An 18,730-nucleotide genomic window follows, 5' to 3' on the forward strand; every position below is an offset into this window, starting at 1 on the left:
ATGTTGTCTGCAAGAATCTCATAATTTAGTAAGACGCAAGTTTGAATTTCGGGATAAGGACTCGGTATTTTGTGTTAACTGTAATCTTTTTTGTGTGTAAGAATTTATTGTGATATCATCTGCAAACCGTACCTTGGTTTACAGCTGTTTTACGGGTGTGTGACAGCCCGAAGCTGACTAGTATCGGTACTATACGGTTGGCCAGCGACATCTCGTGGTAAAGCAGTGTACTCTGATAGACCGGAAAGGTAGGACAGTTTGGATGAATGCGTGGGAGTGTGAGTGAATGAGACGCAGCATCGCTGCGAAGCGAGAAGGAGTCCTGATCCGCATTTCCTGTTCTTCGCGAGAAGCCAGGTCGGAAACGGACAAAGCGATTGGAAATTGTGTGTATGAAGAGTTAAAATATATTGGCATATAGTGCTTGCGGGAGAAAGAGACTATTCCGGTTAAACAGAGAACGCAGATACAGGGAACAGCCATGGGAGGGCGACAGAGTAAGGACGTAAATATGAAAACCCCCTTAGGATGTATCCTAAAGCACTGGAAGGACTTGGGAGGGATTCCAGGGGGAAGCATAAGTAAAAAGACACTCCTTAAATATTGTACACAGTGGTGGCCATTGTATAAGTTAGATGACAATGAGAAATGGCCACCGGAGGGAACAACTAATTATAACACTATTTTACAACTAATGCTCTTCCTCTGCCGGCTCAATAAATGGGATGAGGTGATGTACGCAGACATGTTCTTCACTCTAAGGAATAAACCTGAGTGGTAAAGAGAGTGCGGAATTAATGTAGCCCCTCAGGATCCCCTAGTACTAGCCCTGGAAAGGGATAAGAAGGGTCCAAAGCCTAAGGAACGTTGCTGTGATGCATGTAGTATTGGACAGCAGTGTCTCAAGCTAACAAGAAGAGATAGTGGAAAGGAGAGCGAAATAAGCCTGAGGGAATACCATCCATTCGCTCCAGGGTGGGAAGGGCCTCTTCCCAGGCCAAAAGAGGAACAAGGGGATCCTAGCCCATTAAAGGAACTGGAGCGATGGTGGAAATCTAAGTTTGGGCACAGCCCTCAGAAGTTAGACAACAGTTGGGAGGAGGGTAGTCCATTAAAATCGGGGATTGACGAGAGGAAAAGCAGCCCTCAGGGACTAGATAGTCCACAGGGGTCGGGGAGCTACATGGATGCTGACAGCCCACCCAGACTAGAAGTCGAAAGGGAGGAAGGCAGTCCGTCAGGAGCAGAGAGCCGAAGGGAGACACGTAGCCTGCCCGAGTTCAGTCCATATGGGGATAACAACACATCCAGAAGTGGAGACGTTTGTAGAATGGAAACCAGCACACCAAGGACTGGGGACAAAAGTAACTCACTGGGAAGTGGCGTCTCTAAACTGAGAGGCGATGTCTCTGAATTGAGATATAGTGAGAAGGATGATAACGAGACATGCAAAAAGGGGGGCAGAGAACAACTTAATATAGTAATTCGGATAAAGGATGAGAGAAATGGGAGGGGAGCAGAGGATGAGAGGGACAGCAGCCCGGGACAGGATAGGAGCCGGCAGATACAAAAAGGGCGACAGACGCAGGACGAGAATCGGATGGATTGTGTAATAGAGATAGGAGGGGAAAATGAAGAACAGGAGGGGGGGAAGAGGAAAGAGAAGAGAAAGAATAGGGGAGACATTGAGGCACAGGAAGGAGATCCCGGGGAAGGGATCGGTCACTCGTATTATACCAGATCTGTGGCATGGGGGGAAGCAAAGCAAAGAGAGGAAGGGAACCATACGATAGCTCCTCTCCGACAAGTTGTACCAACGTTAGGGGAAAAGACTAGAGTAAAGGTGCCGTTCTCGACAAATGATTTGAACAGTTGGAGGGATGAGGCAAGGAATTTCAGGAGAAATCCTGAGGGAGTAGCGAAGAGGTTTGAATTAATGGCAAAGAATTTAGATATTGATTGGGAGGATATAGAAGTGATGCTGTCAGAGTTGACAGATACAGAAAGGGAACTCGTATTGGAAACAGGAAAACGACATGCTCAAGTATTATCAGGAAGACTAGAAGATAATTTTCCCAGCAGTAAACCAGAATGGGACCCGGGCAATGCCGAACACTATCAACAGCTAGTGCAGTATAGAAAACTGATAGCGATGGGCTTGCGGAATGCGATCCCTAAGGCTATCAATTGGTCAATGCTATATGACATCAGGCAGGGAAAGGATGAGACCCCATCAGAGTTTTTGGATAGACTTAGGGCAGCGATGAGACAATACACACCCCTGGACCCAGCAACAGAAGAAGGGAAACAGCACTTGTTAGGGTTGATGATGGGACAGAGTAACCCAGACATCAGGAAGAAATTACAAAAACTTGAGCATCCAGCAAATAAAAACCTAGAGACACTGCTGAATGAGGCATGGAAAGTATACAATAATAGAGAGATTGAGGAGAAGAAAAAGGAGGACAGGAGGATAGCGCGAGTAGTGGCTGTAGCAGTGGCAGCTCAGAAGACAGGTTACTCGGAACCTGGAACCAGGGGAAGAGGTAGAGGCAACCCAGCAGGAAGGGGAGGGAGGCTCCAACCCCACCCAGCTAGGATAGGGACGAATCAATGTGCACACTGCCTACAGATGGGACACTGGAAGCGAGAATGCCCCCAACGAAGGGAAAGGCTAATGGCCACTACTACTACCACCACACATCAGGATAGTGAATGAGGAGGACCGGTGGGCCATACCCTAGCAGACCCACTGGTTAAAATGGAGCTAGGGGAAGGTAAAAAGGAATTGAACTTTTTGATTGATACGGGAGCAACTTTTTCGGTTTTAAATCAGGAATTGGTACCTAAAAGTGATGAATTTGTACAAGTTGTGGGAGCAACAGGCCAACCAGAAAAGGCTTACTTTTTGAAACCCATTAAATACAAAATTGGGAAACAAATGGGAATTCATCAGTTCCTGTATTTACCAAATTCACCAAAGCCCTTATTGGGGAGAGACCTATTGGAGAACTTGGGAGCCATAATAAAGTTCAACAAAGACAAATTGGAATTACAAGTAAATGAGGAACAACTGATTACAGCTCTAAGCCTAATGATCAGTTGTGTGGAACCTAAACCTGAGAATCACAATTTCGAGCGAATCCTGAACAAGACGTACCCATTAGTGTGGGCTACTGATATACCTGGAAAATCAAAACAAGCAGTACCGATTGTTGTTGAACTTAAAGTTGGGGCAAAACCGGTGATAAGAAAACAATACCCTCTGAGGATAGAAGACAGGAAGGGGATCGAGCCCATAATCAAAAGGTTTTTGGAACTGGGGTTATTGGTAGAATGCGAATCAGATTTTAATACACCAATCCTGCCAGTAAAGAAACCTAATGGAGCCTATAGACTAGTTCAGGATCTGAGAGCAGTAAACGAAATAACCAAGACATTACATCCGGTAGTTGCTAATCCATACACACTTTTAACTAGACTGAAGGATAATTTGGCCTGGTTCACCGTATTAGATTTAAAAGACGCATTCTTCTGCCTTCCCTTAGCTCCCGAGAGTCAAAAGATTTTTGCCTTTGAGTGGGAATCTGTAGATAGAGGAAGAAAGACTCAACTTACCTGGACGGTATTGCCCCAAGGATGGTGCAATTCCCCCACGATTTTTGGGAACCAGTTAGCCAAAGAATTAGAACAGTGGGAAAGGCCGCTGGGAGATGGCACCCTTCTGCAGTACGTAGACGACCTCCTAATAGCAACAATGACAGAGGAAGAATGCATTGAATGGACTATTTCCTTGTTAAATTTCCTGGGTTTAAGTGGATATCGAGTTTCTCAACAGAAAGCACAGCTGGTGCAAAAAGAGGTGGTGTACCTGGGATACGAAGTCTCCAGAGGACAGCGATCCCTGGGAGCAGCTAGGAAAGAGGCCATCTGCCAGATACCTAAACCAGAGACGGTGAGAGATCTGCGCACCTTTCTGGGGATGACAGGGTGGTGTCGGCTATGGATCTACCAGTACGGGATACTCGCTAAACCACTGTATGATTTGTTGAAGGAAACTAAGAACATCCTAGTTTGGACTCCCGAGGCAGAAGGGGCCTTCAAGAAGTTGAAGCTGGAGCTAATGAGAGCACCAGCCTTAGGTCTCCCAGATGTATCAAAACCATTCTGGCTGTTCTCCCATGAGCGACAAGGGATGGCCCTAGGAGTCCTAGCACAGCAATTGGGACCACACAAGAGAGCTGTGGCCTACTTCTCCAAGCGATTGGATGAAGTAAGTAAAGGATGGCCAGGCTGTCTGAGGGCAGTGGCCGCAGTAATAATTAACATAGAAGAGGCCAGGAAGCTCACGTTGGGTCAAAAGATGACTGTGTTAGTGTCTCACACTGTGTCAGCTGTGCTGGAACAGAAAGGCAACCATTGGCTGTCGCCTTCCAGATTCCTAAAATACCAGGCCATCCTGGCTGAATCAGATGACATAACCATTCAGGTAACTAACATTGTGAACCCAGCTTCATTTCTAGAAGGAAGAGACCCAGCAGAACCCATCGAACACGACTGCCTGGAAACAATTGAAGCAGTCTACTCCAGTCGCCCGGATCTCAAAGAAGAGCCGTTCGAAGATGCGGATAACTGGTTCTCAGATGGCAGCATCTTCGTGAAGCGAGGAGTAAGAATGGCTGGCTATGCAGTCACTACTACAGAAAGGGTAATTGAGTCGAACCCCTTGCCTGCAGGGACCTCAGCTCAAAAGGCAGAGCTGATAGCTCTGACTCGAGCCCTGGAATTGGCGGAGAACATGCAAATTAATATGTGGACAGACTCTAAATATGCCTTTTCCATTGTACATGCTCATGGAGCCATTTGGAAAGAAAGAGGACTGTTGACTACACAAGGAAAAACGGTCAAACATGCAGAGGAGGTTCTGCGATTGCTAGAGGCGGTCCAACTCCCAGCACAAGTGGCCATAATGCATTGTAAGGGACATTTGAAAGGTAACACTATTCCAGAAATAGGAAACAGGAAGGCAGATACAGAAGCTAAATTGGCTGCCACGAGGACTAGGGAAGTGAAAATAACGGCCCTAATACCAGGAGAGCTGGATACCAACATCCAGCCAGATTACCAGGAATCAGATCATAGATGGATACGAAGAAATAAAGGCAAAATATTAGAAAATGGTTGGGGTCAATTGGAAACAGGACAGTTAGTAATACCAGGAAACGTGATGTGGCAGTTTGTAAAGGCAGAACATGAGAAGGCCCATTGGGGTCTAGATCCGCTTTACCAATATTTGCAAACCAGGATAGCAGGACCGAAATTATTTACTACTATAAAACACGTTACATCCCAGTGTGAGCGGTGTCTGAAAAACAACCCGAATACGGGAACCAAGGTACACCAAGGAGCCATAAATCGAGGTAAATTCCCAGGTGAAGTATGGCAAATTGATTTTTCTGAACTCCCAAGAAAAGGGGGGTTTCGGTATTTGTTGGTATTAACTGATACATTTTCTGGGTGGCCTGAAGCATTCCCTTGCAGGACAAATAAGGAAAGAGAAGTAACTAAAGTACTGTTGAATGAAATTATTCCACGGTTTGGGGTACCGAAGAGCATTTCTTCGGATAGGGGTACACATTTCTGTGCAAAAGCAGTGAGAGCAATAAGCAAAGCATTACAAATCAAATGGCAATTACACACGCCTTACCGTCCACAGGCCAGTGGGCAAGTGGAAAAGATGAATCATCTTATTAAACAGCAAATTGCCAAAATATGTCAGGAGACTAATTTGCAGTGGTATCAAGCTCTGCCTATTGCTCTACTGAGGCTGAGAGTCAAACCAAGATCAAAAGAAAAGTTAAGCCCATTTGAAATTTTGTATGGTAGACCTTATGCTATGCAAGTCGTGAATGGGGACGCTATAGGCCAAATCGGTGATCAGTATATTTATGATTATGTAATTACGGTGGGAAAACAATTCGACAGAAATGCTACTGTGGTGATAGAGCACCAACCTAAACAACCTGATTGCAAATTGCATCCGTTTAATCCCGGTGATTGGGTGTATGTTAAGAATCTTTTAGTGAAACCCCTACAAGAGAAGTGGGAAGGACCTTTCCAAGTGCTGCTGACTACCTTCACCGCGGTTCGGATCAAGGAGCGACCTACGTGGATCCATTATTCACGAGTCAAGAAAGCTCCGGAGAACAAACAAGAGGAGCAGACGTCATGATCCTGACTCCACCTCAAACCTTTACAACTCTGATCATTGGACTCTCGATAAGTATAGCTCTTCCCCAAGGCTCTGCCCCAATAGACCCATGGTCTCATGCACACCAGTGTATCCACCCGGAGAGGGGAGAGAAGGGACCCTATTTCGAGGTTTATGCCTTACGTAACAATCAGCCATACATGAGTAAAGTATGGCATCAGCCCTCCATGGTATCATACAAGGGAGACCAAATCCAAATTGGGTGTCGAGAGCTTGACCCAGTGGAAGGAAAAACAAGGCAGCTAGTATTAACAATTCGACCCTTGATGCCAGCCTCTAAACATAACCTAATTACCTTTAGTCCAGTGAAAATGGGCAAGCCCACCATCTGGGTCCAGCAAAAGGGCCCAATTTCATGCCAGTGGAGTGACTTCAGGGAAGATCCACCCGGATTACAACCCCATAACTCGGTAATTTATAGAGAAGATTCGCTTGGGGAACTACATCCCCAAAGCATAACCCTTGACCTTCACCCTCTTCTCTTTCCTGCGGGAAAGATCGTAGCATCTAATGGTCCTGAGGAAGGGAAAGCACGGTGTGAGATGGCATTTAGATTGGATCAGTCAATGTCCTTCGTATGCGAAAGACAGTTGAAAATGCTGGAACGGGGTTTTAGCTTCCTTAGGCATGCTGTCGAATATAAGGTGCAATTACCGGGGGAAGTGATCCCATTGTATCCAGATTTAGACTTGCCCCAAGAAACCACTCTACCGGTAGAATGTAAAGTAGTACATAACCTAACCTTTATAGGGCCTCAAGTGATAAGAAGATCTAACGAACTAAAATTATTGTTAGACCCCACTTATTCCCTGAAAAAGGTGCAGATGAACATTCACGCCGATGTTACGCATTTGCAGAAGGATTGCCGACCATTTATACAGCAAAGCCTTAAGGGATGGAATGCATGGCTGGCAACTAGGTCTTATCACAGACGGGCGCAAAGAGATATAAGTGGATGGGTCGGCACTGGATTTGGAATACTAAATGCAGTGGATCAAGAGGTATTGGTGAACAAATTAAGTACTGTCACCACCAACTTAGGAAAACTCAAAGTGCCCCTGAGTTCATCTGTGCTTACATTAGCAGAAACACAATCGCTAGTAGTAAAATTACTAACCATGGTAGCAAACCATACTGCAGAGGATTTTGTGAAGCTCGCTGACTATACAGGGGAACTTAGTAGAGACATTGCACTCGCTATCCAATGCTCTCAGACACAACAATGGGTACAATCGGTAGCGGCAGGAATAATGAGAGAGGGAATGTCAGGTACATTACCTCAAGAAATAAGGGAAACAATATTAAAGGACAATCATACTACACAATTTGAGAAGGACCACCAAGCCTGGTGGCAATTAGTAAATTTCACTTATGAGCCTCAATGAGATCACATTGAAGCCTATGTCCTCACCATCAGTGCAGCGGAAGAAAGAGCTATCTTTCCTATCCTCACTCTAGGGACAATACATCAAGATGTCATTGTCAGACCAATAGACCACAATGTCTGGGCCAGTTATGATTATACCAAAAATAGGTGGCAATCAGTTAGCACAGAGGCATGTATTCCTAGAGGACAATTAGGCTATGTTTGCGACAACGCTGTAGTAGAAGCAGAAGATTTATGCTTAGATGTCGAAAATAGTGTATGTACCTTTGAAATGCTTTCACATAATAGAACACAATCACAAGTTTACTATATAGGGAATGGGTGTGCTTGCGTGAGGACAGCTTGTGACAACGTCACTATAGATAATTGCCAAGAGGAGACTAACAATACTAACTTCTGTGTGTGCAACTTCACCAAGATAGTGGGTTGTGATTTTCATTATACTGTCCCAATAACTACTCAACAGCTAATTAACACAGATTTTAACCTATATCAAGAGATACCGAAATTACAAATAGGGATGGACGTCAAAATTCTTAAAGCGATGCTCGCACATCCTAAAGTGAAGAAATTGGTGCAAAAGGTGAATCAAACGACTAAACGAATGGTATGGCAGGTAGAACATAATTCAGAAAAAATAAAAGATGTCCTGACCAAAGTAGAACAAGTAGGCCAGCATCATTGGTGGGACATCTTTACAGGATACTCCCCAACAGCTACACAGGTCTTCAACTATCTGGTGCACCCAATGCTAATAGTAATTGTAGTTCTGTTACTATTAACTCTCACAAATATTTGTATGTGGTGGAGACTAAGAATCATAATGAAAAGGACCCAAATGGTTTGGGCTATGGTACGAGTGTATCAGCGCCCTATAGGATTAGAATTTGACGAAAGAATTCGTAAGTTATAAGAAAAAGGGGGGAAATGAAGCCCCAAAACAGATAGCTTTCGAGAAATAATGGGTTAAAACATAGAATGTGAAGCAGTTGAAGAAAGCATAAACCAGATAGAGCAATAAATCGGCTAAGGCATGGGACACTGTGACAGAAAAAGGAGATAAGGAATAAAGACTGATAAGAACTGTTAGGGCAAGCATGATTCATAGCCAACAAGGTCAAACTGACCCTAAGAGCCTTGTCAAGTCAGCGGAACCAAGCCAGGCACACCGGGAATTGACCAAATTAGGAAAGGAGTTCAAAAGTTTAAGGAGGAAGACTCATCAGGAGACCCCTGCCCATGATGAAGGCCACCGGAATGACCACCAAGAAGATCCTCAAAAAGAGATGTCCCCGCCCACGCTCCGCCTACACCACGCCCCATATGAATATGTATGCAAAGATATGATTATGTATATGATCTGATGTAATACTACATCCAAAACTGTATAAAAGACATGCTTTTGTTACGGGAAAGGGAGAAATCCATTTAGTGATTTCTCCAACGCGTTGCCAATAAAAATACCTCCTGTCTATCTGACTTAAACTGAGTCTCTTAGGCAGTTATTCTCGCCTTTTGGGGCAAAATTCGGCATCACTCCAAAGCTCCTCCAGTCCAACCTCCTGCAGGCAGCAGGGACATCCTCCACTGGAGTTGTTTGCAGGACAGGGAGCTGAGTCTCCTCCCAGCTTTATTTTGGCCTAATTTTTTTTCCCCTCCTCCCTGAGAAAAAGAACTAAAGCTGCTCTCTGTTAATCTTTGCTGCTGAGTTATCAAATGCTCACAGTCACCTGGTTGCCATAATTTTCACGAGCTGATAAGGTGTTTATTAGAGCCATAATATGCAGGTGGAAGCATAAAGGTCTCATTAGGTGGAGTATGAAATTCTGCCTCCTCTCTCTGGATGGGAAAGCTTTAGGTTCCTCATTCAGCTGTGCCTCAGAAAGCAGGGGGGGGGGGGGGGGGGGAGAAGAAACAACAAACCCTACAAGATTCTGCCCCAAAATAGCCTATTTTCTTCTTTCCCAATGCTACAGGAGTTCCTTTCAGCTCCCTTTATATCTTAAGACACCATTTGGATGAGCATGACAGGTTGGGGCTTTTGTTAAGGCCCCAGATCTTCCTTGCTTCCTGTGGTTGAATCTACCCAGCCCTGGTTAATTTCAACTTCATTGTCTTCTCCTTTTCATTCTTTTGCACAGATAAAGAAGAGGGGAAAAAAAACAACCAGAGAGAGAGAGTTCCATGAATCACTAAAATGCCACCTGGGTTTGCTAAGGCTGCTGGAAGAGCTCTTCCCAGAAGTTATTTTAGGTGCCTTACCTGAGATGCTGCAGGAGATCCATTGCTGGCAGAATGAACCCACAGAACTCTTGGGCTTGGAGAGAGCTTTGAGGCCATGCATTGGCAGGGGGAGTTGGGCTTGATGACCCCCAGAGGTCCCTTCCAGCCCCTACCACTCTGTGGTTCTATGATCAAGTCCAACCACTCACCTAAGGGCTCCCAGTCCCACCACTAAACCACATCCCCAGGTGCCTGCTTGTCGTAGGGTTAGAAGGGTAAGGCCAAAAAGCCTTCTCCCTCCCCCCTGTAAAGTAAAGGGAAGGAAAATTGAAGGGAAATGGAAAAAAAACCAAACACCTCACAGCTGAATTAGCAAAGCAGTGGAGCTGTATATTTACAAAGCAATATAGGATATGCAGGGAAATATATACAAATTTACAATATTTACAAGGATATACAACAGAGTAGCACAGAAATGAGAGTTCCCCCTCTGCTGAGGGGGCTTCCCACCTCCACTTCCCCCCTCTCTCCCCTTTTCCCCAGAGCAGGTTAGAAAAGAGAGAGACAGAGGGAAAGAAAAAAAAAAGTTAGAAGCAGTTTTGTGTTAATTGGAAAGCAGTTAATACAGGCCTGGTAGCTTATCAGTTTCAAGGCCAAAGCCTTGGCCGAGAGCCCAGGAGCTGCAAGCTGCTGCCCGAAGGAGAAGCGGAAGAAAGACTAAAGATAAAAGTGCCGGAGTGCCCAGGATACCCTCCTGCACTCCCAGTTCAGAAGGTGCTTCCTCCCACTCTACCAATGAAATTAGTTTAGATCCTTCTTTTCGTTTATCAATTTCCGTCCACCATATTCCCTTTCTTAAAGGGACAACGTCAACCAGTCACAGTCCACCCCTTCTAAACAATTTCATTGGCCGTTCATACTGTCCATCCAATCCAAAACGATATTTACAGTTCGTGAGTAAAGTTCATAGTCCATTCCGGCTATGCTCAGATGTAGATGATTCAAAAGTCCAAGAAAATCAGAAAATGAGAAAAATGGAAAACAGTTCATTTCTTCGCCGGCGAAGCAAAGAAAAGGGAAACAGGGAATCTCAGGGTCTCTTAGTTGACTCAGGGCTCTCAGGGATCTCAGGGTTCGTGCACCGTAGATTCCTCGTTGATTTCTTCCTCTGGACGCGATGTAGCCATATAACAGTTTGAAGTTAACCTCTTTCAGCTAAAGTTAAATTTCTTTGTGGAATACACTGAATTTCCCGATTCTCTTGCATTACCCAATAAGTGTGACCCGGTCCTTCAGCTGAAACCACCCCTCGGACAGGCTTAGCCTCTCCTGAGGGTGAAAATACCCAAACAGTTTTACCTAACAGATTCTTTTCTCTAACAACAGGAACTCTAACACCTTCTACTTTCCGTAGCAAATCTGAATGTGCAGGTCCAGCTCGGTTCACTGAACCTCTACTATTTACCAGCCAGGTTGCTTGTGCTAAATGTTTTTCCCAGTTTTTCAAAGATCCACTTCCCATGGCTTTAGGAGTGGTCTTCAACAAACCGTTGTAGCGCTCAATCTTCCCTGAAGCTGGTGCATAGTAGGGAATATGGAATATCCACTCAATACCGTGCTCTTTTGCCCAGTTCTTTACAAGGTTGTTCTTGAAATGAGTTCCGTTGTCTGACTCAATCCTCTCTGGAGTTCCGTGTCTCCACAGGATCTGTCTCTCCAGACCGAGAATGGTGTTGTGTGCAGTTGCATGTGGAACTGGATAAGTTTCCAACCATCCAGTGTTTGCCTCTACCATAGTAAGCACATACTGCTTACCAGAACGAGAACGTGGTAGAGTGATGTAGTCAATCTGCCAAGCTTCACCATATTTGTACTTGGACCATCTGTCACCATACCACAAGGGCTTAAGTCGTTTTGCCTGCTTAATAGCAGCACAAATGTCACAGTCATGGATGACTTGTGTGATAGCATCCATGGAAATGTCTATGGATCTGTCTCGAGCCCATTGGTATGTTGCATCTCTGCCTTGATGTCCTGACGAATCATGAGCCCACCGAGCTAAGAATATCTCACCTCGGTGTTTCCAGTCGAGATCAAGATTAGAGTCCATGTCTACTTGAGAAACTCTTGCAGCTAGATCTGCCTGATGGTTGTGTTGCTGTTCCTCAGTAGCTTTGCTCTTAGGAATGTGAGCATCGATGTGTCTCACTTTCACTGGGATTCTCTCGATTCAATCAGCAATGTTCTGCCACATGTTGGCTGCCCAAATGGGTTTTCCTTTCCTCTGCAAACCACTCTTCTTCCAATTCTTTAGCCAACCCCATAGAGCATTGGCTACCATCCATGAGTCGGTGTAGAGATAAAGCTTTGGCCATCTCTCACGTTCAGCTACGTCGAGAACTAGCTGGACAGCTTTTACCTCTGCAAACTGACTGGATTCTCCTTCTCCATCCTTTGCCTCTGCAACTCGCCGTGTTGGACTCCACACTGCAGACTTCCACCTTTGCTTGTTTCCAACAAGACGACAGGAACCGTCTGTGAACAGAGCATATTTCTTTTCATCATCAGAAAGGTCATTGTAAGGAGGAGCTTCCTCAACACGAGTTACTTTCTCCTCTGGAGGTTTAGCACAGTTGATACCTTCAGGCCAACTTGAGATCACCTCCACTAGACCAGGTCTTTCAAGATTTCCCATTCCAGCTCTCTGTGTTATCAGAGCCATCCACTTAGACCATGTTGAGTCTGTGGCATCATGTGGTGTGGAGCCTTTGCCTTTGAACATCCAATTCAGAACTGGTAATCTGGGAGCTAAGAGAAGTTGTGATTCAGTACCAATCACTTCAGACTGTATCCAGGAATGTGCAGTCTCCAAAATCCCACTATCCCCAAGAAACGTAGGGTCTCTTGCTTGTTCGTGGGATTTGCCATGGTAGAGACTCTATTTACCACATCCACTGGAATGTGTTGGCGTCCATCCTGCCACCGCACTCCTAGAAACTGAATCTCTGTGGTAGGTCCTTTCACCTTGTCTCGCTTGATGGCAAAACCTGCATTCAGAAGAATGTCAATGATTTTGTTACCTTTCTCGAAGACTTCTTCAGCAGTTTCACCCCAGACAATGATATCATCGATGAACTGGATGTGTTCTGGAGCACCGCCCTTCTCCAGAGCATCATGGATCACTGCATGACAGATGCTTGAGCTGTGGATCCAGCCCATTGGCAGTCTGTTGAAAGTGTACTGGATTCCTCTCCAGGTGAAAGCAAACTGAGGCCTGCATTCCTCTGCTATGGGAATAGAGAAAAATGCATTAGCAATGTCTACGGTAGCATACCATTTGGCCTCTTTGGATTCCAGCTCATACTGTAGCTCCATCATGTCTGGCACTGCTGCACTCATAGGTGGTGTCACTTCATTTAGGGCTCGGTAGTCTACCGTCAGACGCCAGTCTCCATTCTGCTTCTGCACAGGCCATACTGGACTGTTGAAAGGTAAATGAGTTTTGCTGATGACTTTCAGACTCTCCAACTGGCGAATCAGATTCTGAATGGGCAACAAAGAGTCACGGTTGGTTCTGTGTTGTCTGTGATGCACAGTCTGAGAAGCAACCGGCAATTTAATGTCCTGTATCTTGTGTTGTCCCACAACTGCAGATTCATCAGAAAGCTCAGGACTAGCAGACAGCTTCACTTTTTGTCCATCAATTTCTATAGAAGCTACTCCAAAAGCCCATTTGTAACCTCTAGGGTCTTTAAAACGCCCTTCTCTCAGAAAATCAATTCCCAAAATACAAGGTGCGTCAGGTCCGGTCACAACTGTATGCTTCCTCCATTGTTTACCAGTTAAACTTATATTAACGTCTACCTTACTTAATTTTTCAGATCCACCAGTGACTCCCAGAATAGTTATGGACTCTGATCCCTGATAATTTGATGGTATTATGGTGCACTGAGCTCCTGTGTCAACCAAGGCCCTGTACTTCCGAAATTGTGAAGTGCCAGGCCACTGGATGTACACATCCCAATAGATTCTATTATCTCTGTTATCCCTCTCCTCCCCCTGGCGGGAGGCAGGGCACCCCTAGTTATGGGGAACATGCGCACATGTGCATTGCACATAGTTTGCAGGGTTATAACTTTGCATGTTATAACTGGAGCCACTGTTGGAGCTATAAGAGTCGTTCTGGGGAACTGTGGAAGTAACAGCTACCCTTCTGGTATTGCTACCTCGGGTTCTGCCACTTTGCAATTCCCTTAGACTCCTGAAAAGATTAGAAGTTGGTTGGCCATCCCAGCGGTTCATGTTCTCACCAAACTGATCACGCAGAGTTATCCAAATAGTTCTACGTGATTGCCTTGGTGGTCTGTTTTGGAACGACCTGTTTTGGAATGACCTGTTTTGGAATGACCTCCTTGGAGGACGTGTATTCCTCACAGATGAAACTTGTATCCACCTGGAGGAAGAATTGAAATTATCCTTCTGTGCCAATTGGTATATGGAATCTTTTAACTCTCTTATGCAATTCTGAATATCACCAGACATCGTTTTAATGGCTGAAACCAAAGAACCACGTGTCATGCTATCCTCCAATTGTCTCATTTGATCACTGAATTGGCCAACCGTGGGAGAAGCTCCACCATAACTTCTTGACACAATTCTGCTTGCCAGAATGCTTGCATAATTGGAAGGAGCAAGTTTTATTATCTTTTTAGCAAGACCAATACCCACAGGAATGTCATCAGGATTCAGAGTTTCATGTTCACCATAGAGTAGCTCTCTAACTGCAAATTCTCTCAAGTGCTTAATTCCTTCATCTATGGTAGTCCAGGGTTTAGGGTTCCATGGAAGATCATCTCGGGAAGGGTATCTCAGGGCAACCGCTATTAAAAGGCGTATCCACAGCTTAACCTTACCGAGAGCTCTGCCTAGATGTCTATCTATTCCATTGTCCCTTGAGAGAGTTCCTAACTGAGCTGCTGACTTGTCTCCAACTGTTAGAGCTGAAGCACCTGTATCATAACACCTACTAAGCCAAGCTAGAACTGGCTCCTTATCTGCCCTGGTGAAATCTTTACGGACATTACGCAATTCCTCGCGGGGAGAAGAACACTCTGAAATATCATCTTCCTCCTCGTCTCTCTGAATTCTTTGTCCATATAATCCTGCTGTCATTCTCCTAAGGATCTCTTTAAGCTGAGAACCACCTTTGCCAGCTGCTTTCCTAACTTCATCTGTATCCTGCTTTGATCTCACTAGGTTAGCTAGATCTTTAAAACAAACCTTCTCTTCCTCCTGAGCAGGATCTTTTAGAGCAGAGGGCCCCTCACCAGGATCAGTCTCCCCCTCTTCTTCTCCATCTTTGGCCTTTCCACTTCTAGTCTTTAAAGGAGCCACCTGAACTGGAGCTGTGTTTGAATTTACAGCCACCTTAATGGAAGCTGACAGGTCCTGAGATAAATCAGCTGCTGGGGCAGTGACTTCCGGTCCCACCGAGGGAGTGGGTGGAAGTGACGTTGCTCCGTTAATGGCCGACGGAGAAGAAGAAGAAGGAGAAGGAGTGGGAGAAGGAGTAGGCGCCATGTTGATACCAGCCGATGCCCTTGGCTGCTTGCCAGAATCAGCAAAGTCATTTAGAGCTGCTTTACCAATTAACTTTTTAGCCTTCTTTTTAACTGACACAGATTCTGGACATTCCTCATCACTAGATGACTCTGGGACTGATCCAGAGCCACGGCGTTTTTTTTTTGATCTAGTTTGAATATCAAAACACGCCCTGGACACCTTTTTCTCTCGCCACAAGGAATACAGAGAAAACACATTAGTTTTCACCAGCAGCAGAATTATACACATCACATAAATCACCTTTGGATCCCAGGCATCACCTAAAGTTACTCTCTCCTGAGGCGGAATCTTAATACCCTTTATCTCAATTGGGAGAGTGGTGGAGGTAACATTCCTGTATCTCACTGGCCATAAGAAATTAATACATTTTCCATACCATAATTTAACTCTATACATAACCCACATATAAATTGTCCGCACCAAGTATTTACCCAGGTAATCCAAAATCAAACCCAAACAATATCTGTAAACCAGAGCCCCAAAAATTGAAAAGAATAATCGCTCCACAAACCACAATACCTTCATGTTTGCTAATTCAGCTAGAAAACGCTAAATCAATCAAGTAATAAATTAAACTAATTATCTGCCGCACATTGGGTACGCCAATAAAAAAATGTGGTGGGTTGGAAGGGTAAGGCCAAGAAGCCTCCTCCCTTCCCCCTTGTAAGGTAAAGGGAAAAGAAAAATTGAAGGAAAAGGAAAAAAAAACTCACAAGCTGAAATAGCAAAGCAGTGGAGCTTTATATTTACAAAGCAATGTAGGATATGCAGGGGAATATATATACAAATTTACAATATGTACAATATATACAAAGATATACAACAAAGTAGCACAGAAATGAGAGTTCCCCCCTCTACTGAGGGGGGTTTCCCACCTCCGCTCTCCCCTCTTTCCCCCTTTCCCCAGAGTGGGATAGAAAGAGAAAGAAAAGAGAGAAAAAAAAAATGTTAGAAGCACTTGTGTTAATTGGAAAGGAGTTAATACAGGCCTTATCAGTTTTTCAAGGCCGGAGCCTTGGCAGAAAGCCCAGCACAGAGAGAGCTGCTGCACCGTGGAGAGGCGGAAGCAAGACTGAAGATAAAGTGCCGGAGTGCCCAGGATATCTTTCCTGCACTCCCAGTTCAGAAGGTGCTTCCTCCCACTTCACCAATGAAATTAGTTTAGATTATTCTTTCCGTTTACCAACTTCCATCCACCATATTCCCTTTCTTAAGGGGACAGCCTCAAACGGTCACAGGGGCACAGAGTGGAACAGCAGTTCTTCTGAACATGAGGAGGAACTTCTGTGACTGAAGGCTGGCAGAGCCCTGGAGCAGGCTGCCCAGAGAGGTGGTGGAGTCTCCATTATGAGGAGAGGCTGAGGGAGCTGGGGCTGCTTAGCCTGGAGAGGAGGAGACTCAGGGGTGACCTTATTGCTCTCTACAACTACCTGAAGGGGGGTTGTAGACAGGCAGAGGTTGGTCTCTTCTCCCAGGCAGCCAGCACCAGAACAAGAGGACACAGTCTCAGGCTGCGCCAGGGGAGGTTCAGGCTGGATGTCAGGAGGAAGTTTTACACAGAGAGAGTGATTGCCCACTGGAATGGGCTGCCTGGGGAGGTGGTGGAGTCGCCATCACTGGAGGTGTTCAGGAGGAGACTTGACAGGGTGCTTGGTGCCATGGGTTAGTTGATTAGGTGGTGTTGGATGATAGGTTGGACGCGATGATCTTGAAGGTCTCTTCCAACCTGGTCTATTCTATTCTATTCTATTCTATTCTATTCTATTCTATTCTATTCTATTCTATTCTATTTCTGGAGTCATTCCAGACCCTCCTGGATGTGTTCTGTCTGCCCTGCCCTGCCCTGGGTGACCTTGCCCTGGCCAGGGGGCTTGGACTGGCTGATCTCCAGAGGTCCCTTCCAACCCCTCCCATTCTGTGTTCTTCAGTGTGATGTGCCCAGGATCCTGGTGTGGTTGACTTCCCAGCTCCTCTTCAAGACCTCTGGGCAGCTGTGGTGCTGCTGCAGCAGAGCTGGGGCTGTGCTGTGCTGTGCTCACCTGTGAGGGTTATTAAGATCAGCTCTGAGTCATGCTGGAGCTGAACGTGGGAGAAGATGGTTATCAAGGTTTATTTTGTCTGCTAATTAGGTCTCTTAAACATTGCCTCATTAGGTATCTCCTGTGCCCCTTGGAGAAGTCCTCAGGGGGCTGGCTGGTGCTTGGCTGTTTCGAAGGGAAGCTCAGGTGGCAAACAGCCTCCCTGGGGATGTGATTTCTCTTCCATTAATGGCAATTCATCAGGCATTTTCCTGAAGCCCTTGGTTCTTCTCCCAAATCCTCCCCAGCCTCACCACTGCTGGGACAGCTCTGGTGTCCTCCAGCAAGTGAGACCACAGCAGAGGAAGAGTCTGCTCAGGGCTGGGAGATGGGGGAGCTGCAGCCAGCAGCCCATCAGATAGCATGGAAGAGGCTGCTTGGGTTTGTGTGGAGCCACTGCCAGGCTTGGCAAGCTGAGCCCAGGCTGAACTCTGCCTTGTGTCAGCACAGCTGGCTCTTGCCATGGCTCTGAGCAGCTCTTCATGGTGAGAAGTTGTTCCCCATGAGGGTGGTGAGAGCCAGGCACAGGTTGCCCAGGGAGGTGGTGGAAGCCTCCTGCCTGGAGGTGTTTGCAGCCAGGCTGGATGTGGCTGTGAGCAACCTGCTGTAGTGTGAGGTGTCCCTGCCCATGGCAGGGGGTTGGAACTGGCTGAGCCTTGAGGTCCCTTCCAGCCCTGACAATTCTGTGATTGTTTAGCACCCAGGCTCTCAGGCATGGCCCAAGCTCTGTGGTGTTCCTCTGCTTTCTCCATGCTCAAGGGGCTGCCTAGGAATCAGTCACAGGAATGATAGAATGCACTGGGTTGGAAGGGACCTTTGAAGGCAGAGTCACCCAGGGCAGGGCACAGAGGAACACATCCAGGAGGGTCTGGAATGACTCCAGAGATAGAGACTCCACCACCTCTCTGGGCAGCCTGCTCCAGGGCTCTGCCAGCCTTCAGTCACAGAAGTTCCTCCTCATGTTCAGAGGAACTTCTGCTGTTCCACTCTGTGCCCCTTACCCCTTGTGCTGTCCCTGGCCACCCCTGAACACAGCCTGGTCCCAGCCTCCTGACCCCCACCCTTGGAGGATAGATCAGCATTGATCAGATCCCCCTGGGGCTGCTTTTCTGCAGGCTCTCAGCCCCAGGGCTCTCAGCCTCTCCTCCT

At 46.1% G+C, this 18,730-nt stretch overlaps 1 protein-coding gene across 1 annotated transcript; it reads left to right on the plus strand.

The window, feature by feature from the left end:
* The first annotated feature begins 1,183 nt into the window (after positions 1-1,183).
* Positions 1,184-6,232, plus strand: LOC137454851 (uncharacterized). The gene is made up of 3 exons (XM_068165205.1): positions 1,184-1,609; positions 2,837-5,420; positions 6,084-6,232. Exons 1-3 carry the CDS (start codon positions 1,184-1,186, stop codon positions 6,230-6,232), a joined length of 3,159 nt encoding a protein of 1,052 aa, XP_068021306.1.
* The last annotated feature ends 12,498 nt before the right edge of the window (positions 6,233-18,730 follow it).

Source organism: Melanerpes formicivorus, unplaced genomic scaffold, assembly GCF_026170545.1.
Source record: "Melanerpes formicivorus ecotype bairdi unplaced genomic scaffold, bMelFor1.0.p_v2 SCAF_86, whole genome shotgun sequence".
In the NCBI taxonomy this organism is placed as follows: domain Eukaryota; kingdom Metazoa; phylum Chordata; class Aves; order Piciformes; family Picidae; genus Melanerpes; species Melanerpes formicivorus.

Bases quoted from the DNA above. Each gene is read 5' to 3' on its own strand.
- LOC137454851 (XM_068165205.1), top strand. From the start codon at position 1,184: ATGGATGCTGACAGCCCACCCAGACTAGAAGTCGAAAGGGAGGAAGGC. The intron at 1,610-2,836 runs GTAATAGAGATA...GTTTTAAATCAG, and splicing joins ACGAGAATCGGATGGATTGT to GAATTGGTACCTAAAAGTGA. The intron at 5,421-6,083 runs GTAAATTCCCAG...AGAATCTTTTAG, and splicing joins CCAAGGAGCCATAAATCGAG to TGAAACCCCTACAAGAGAAG.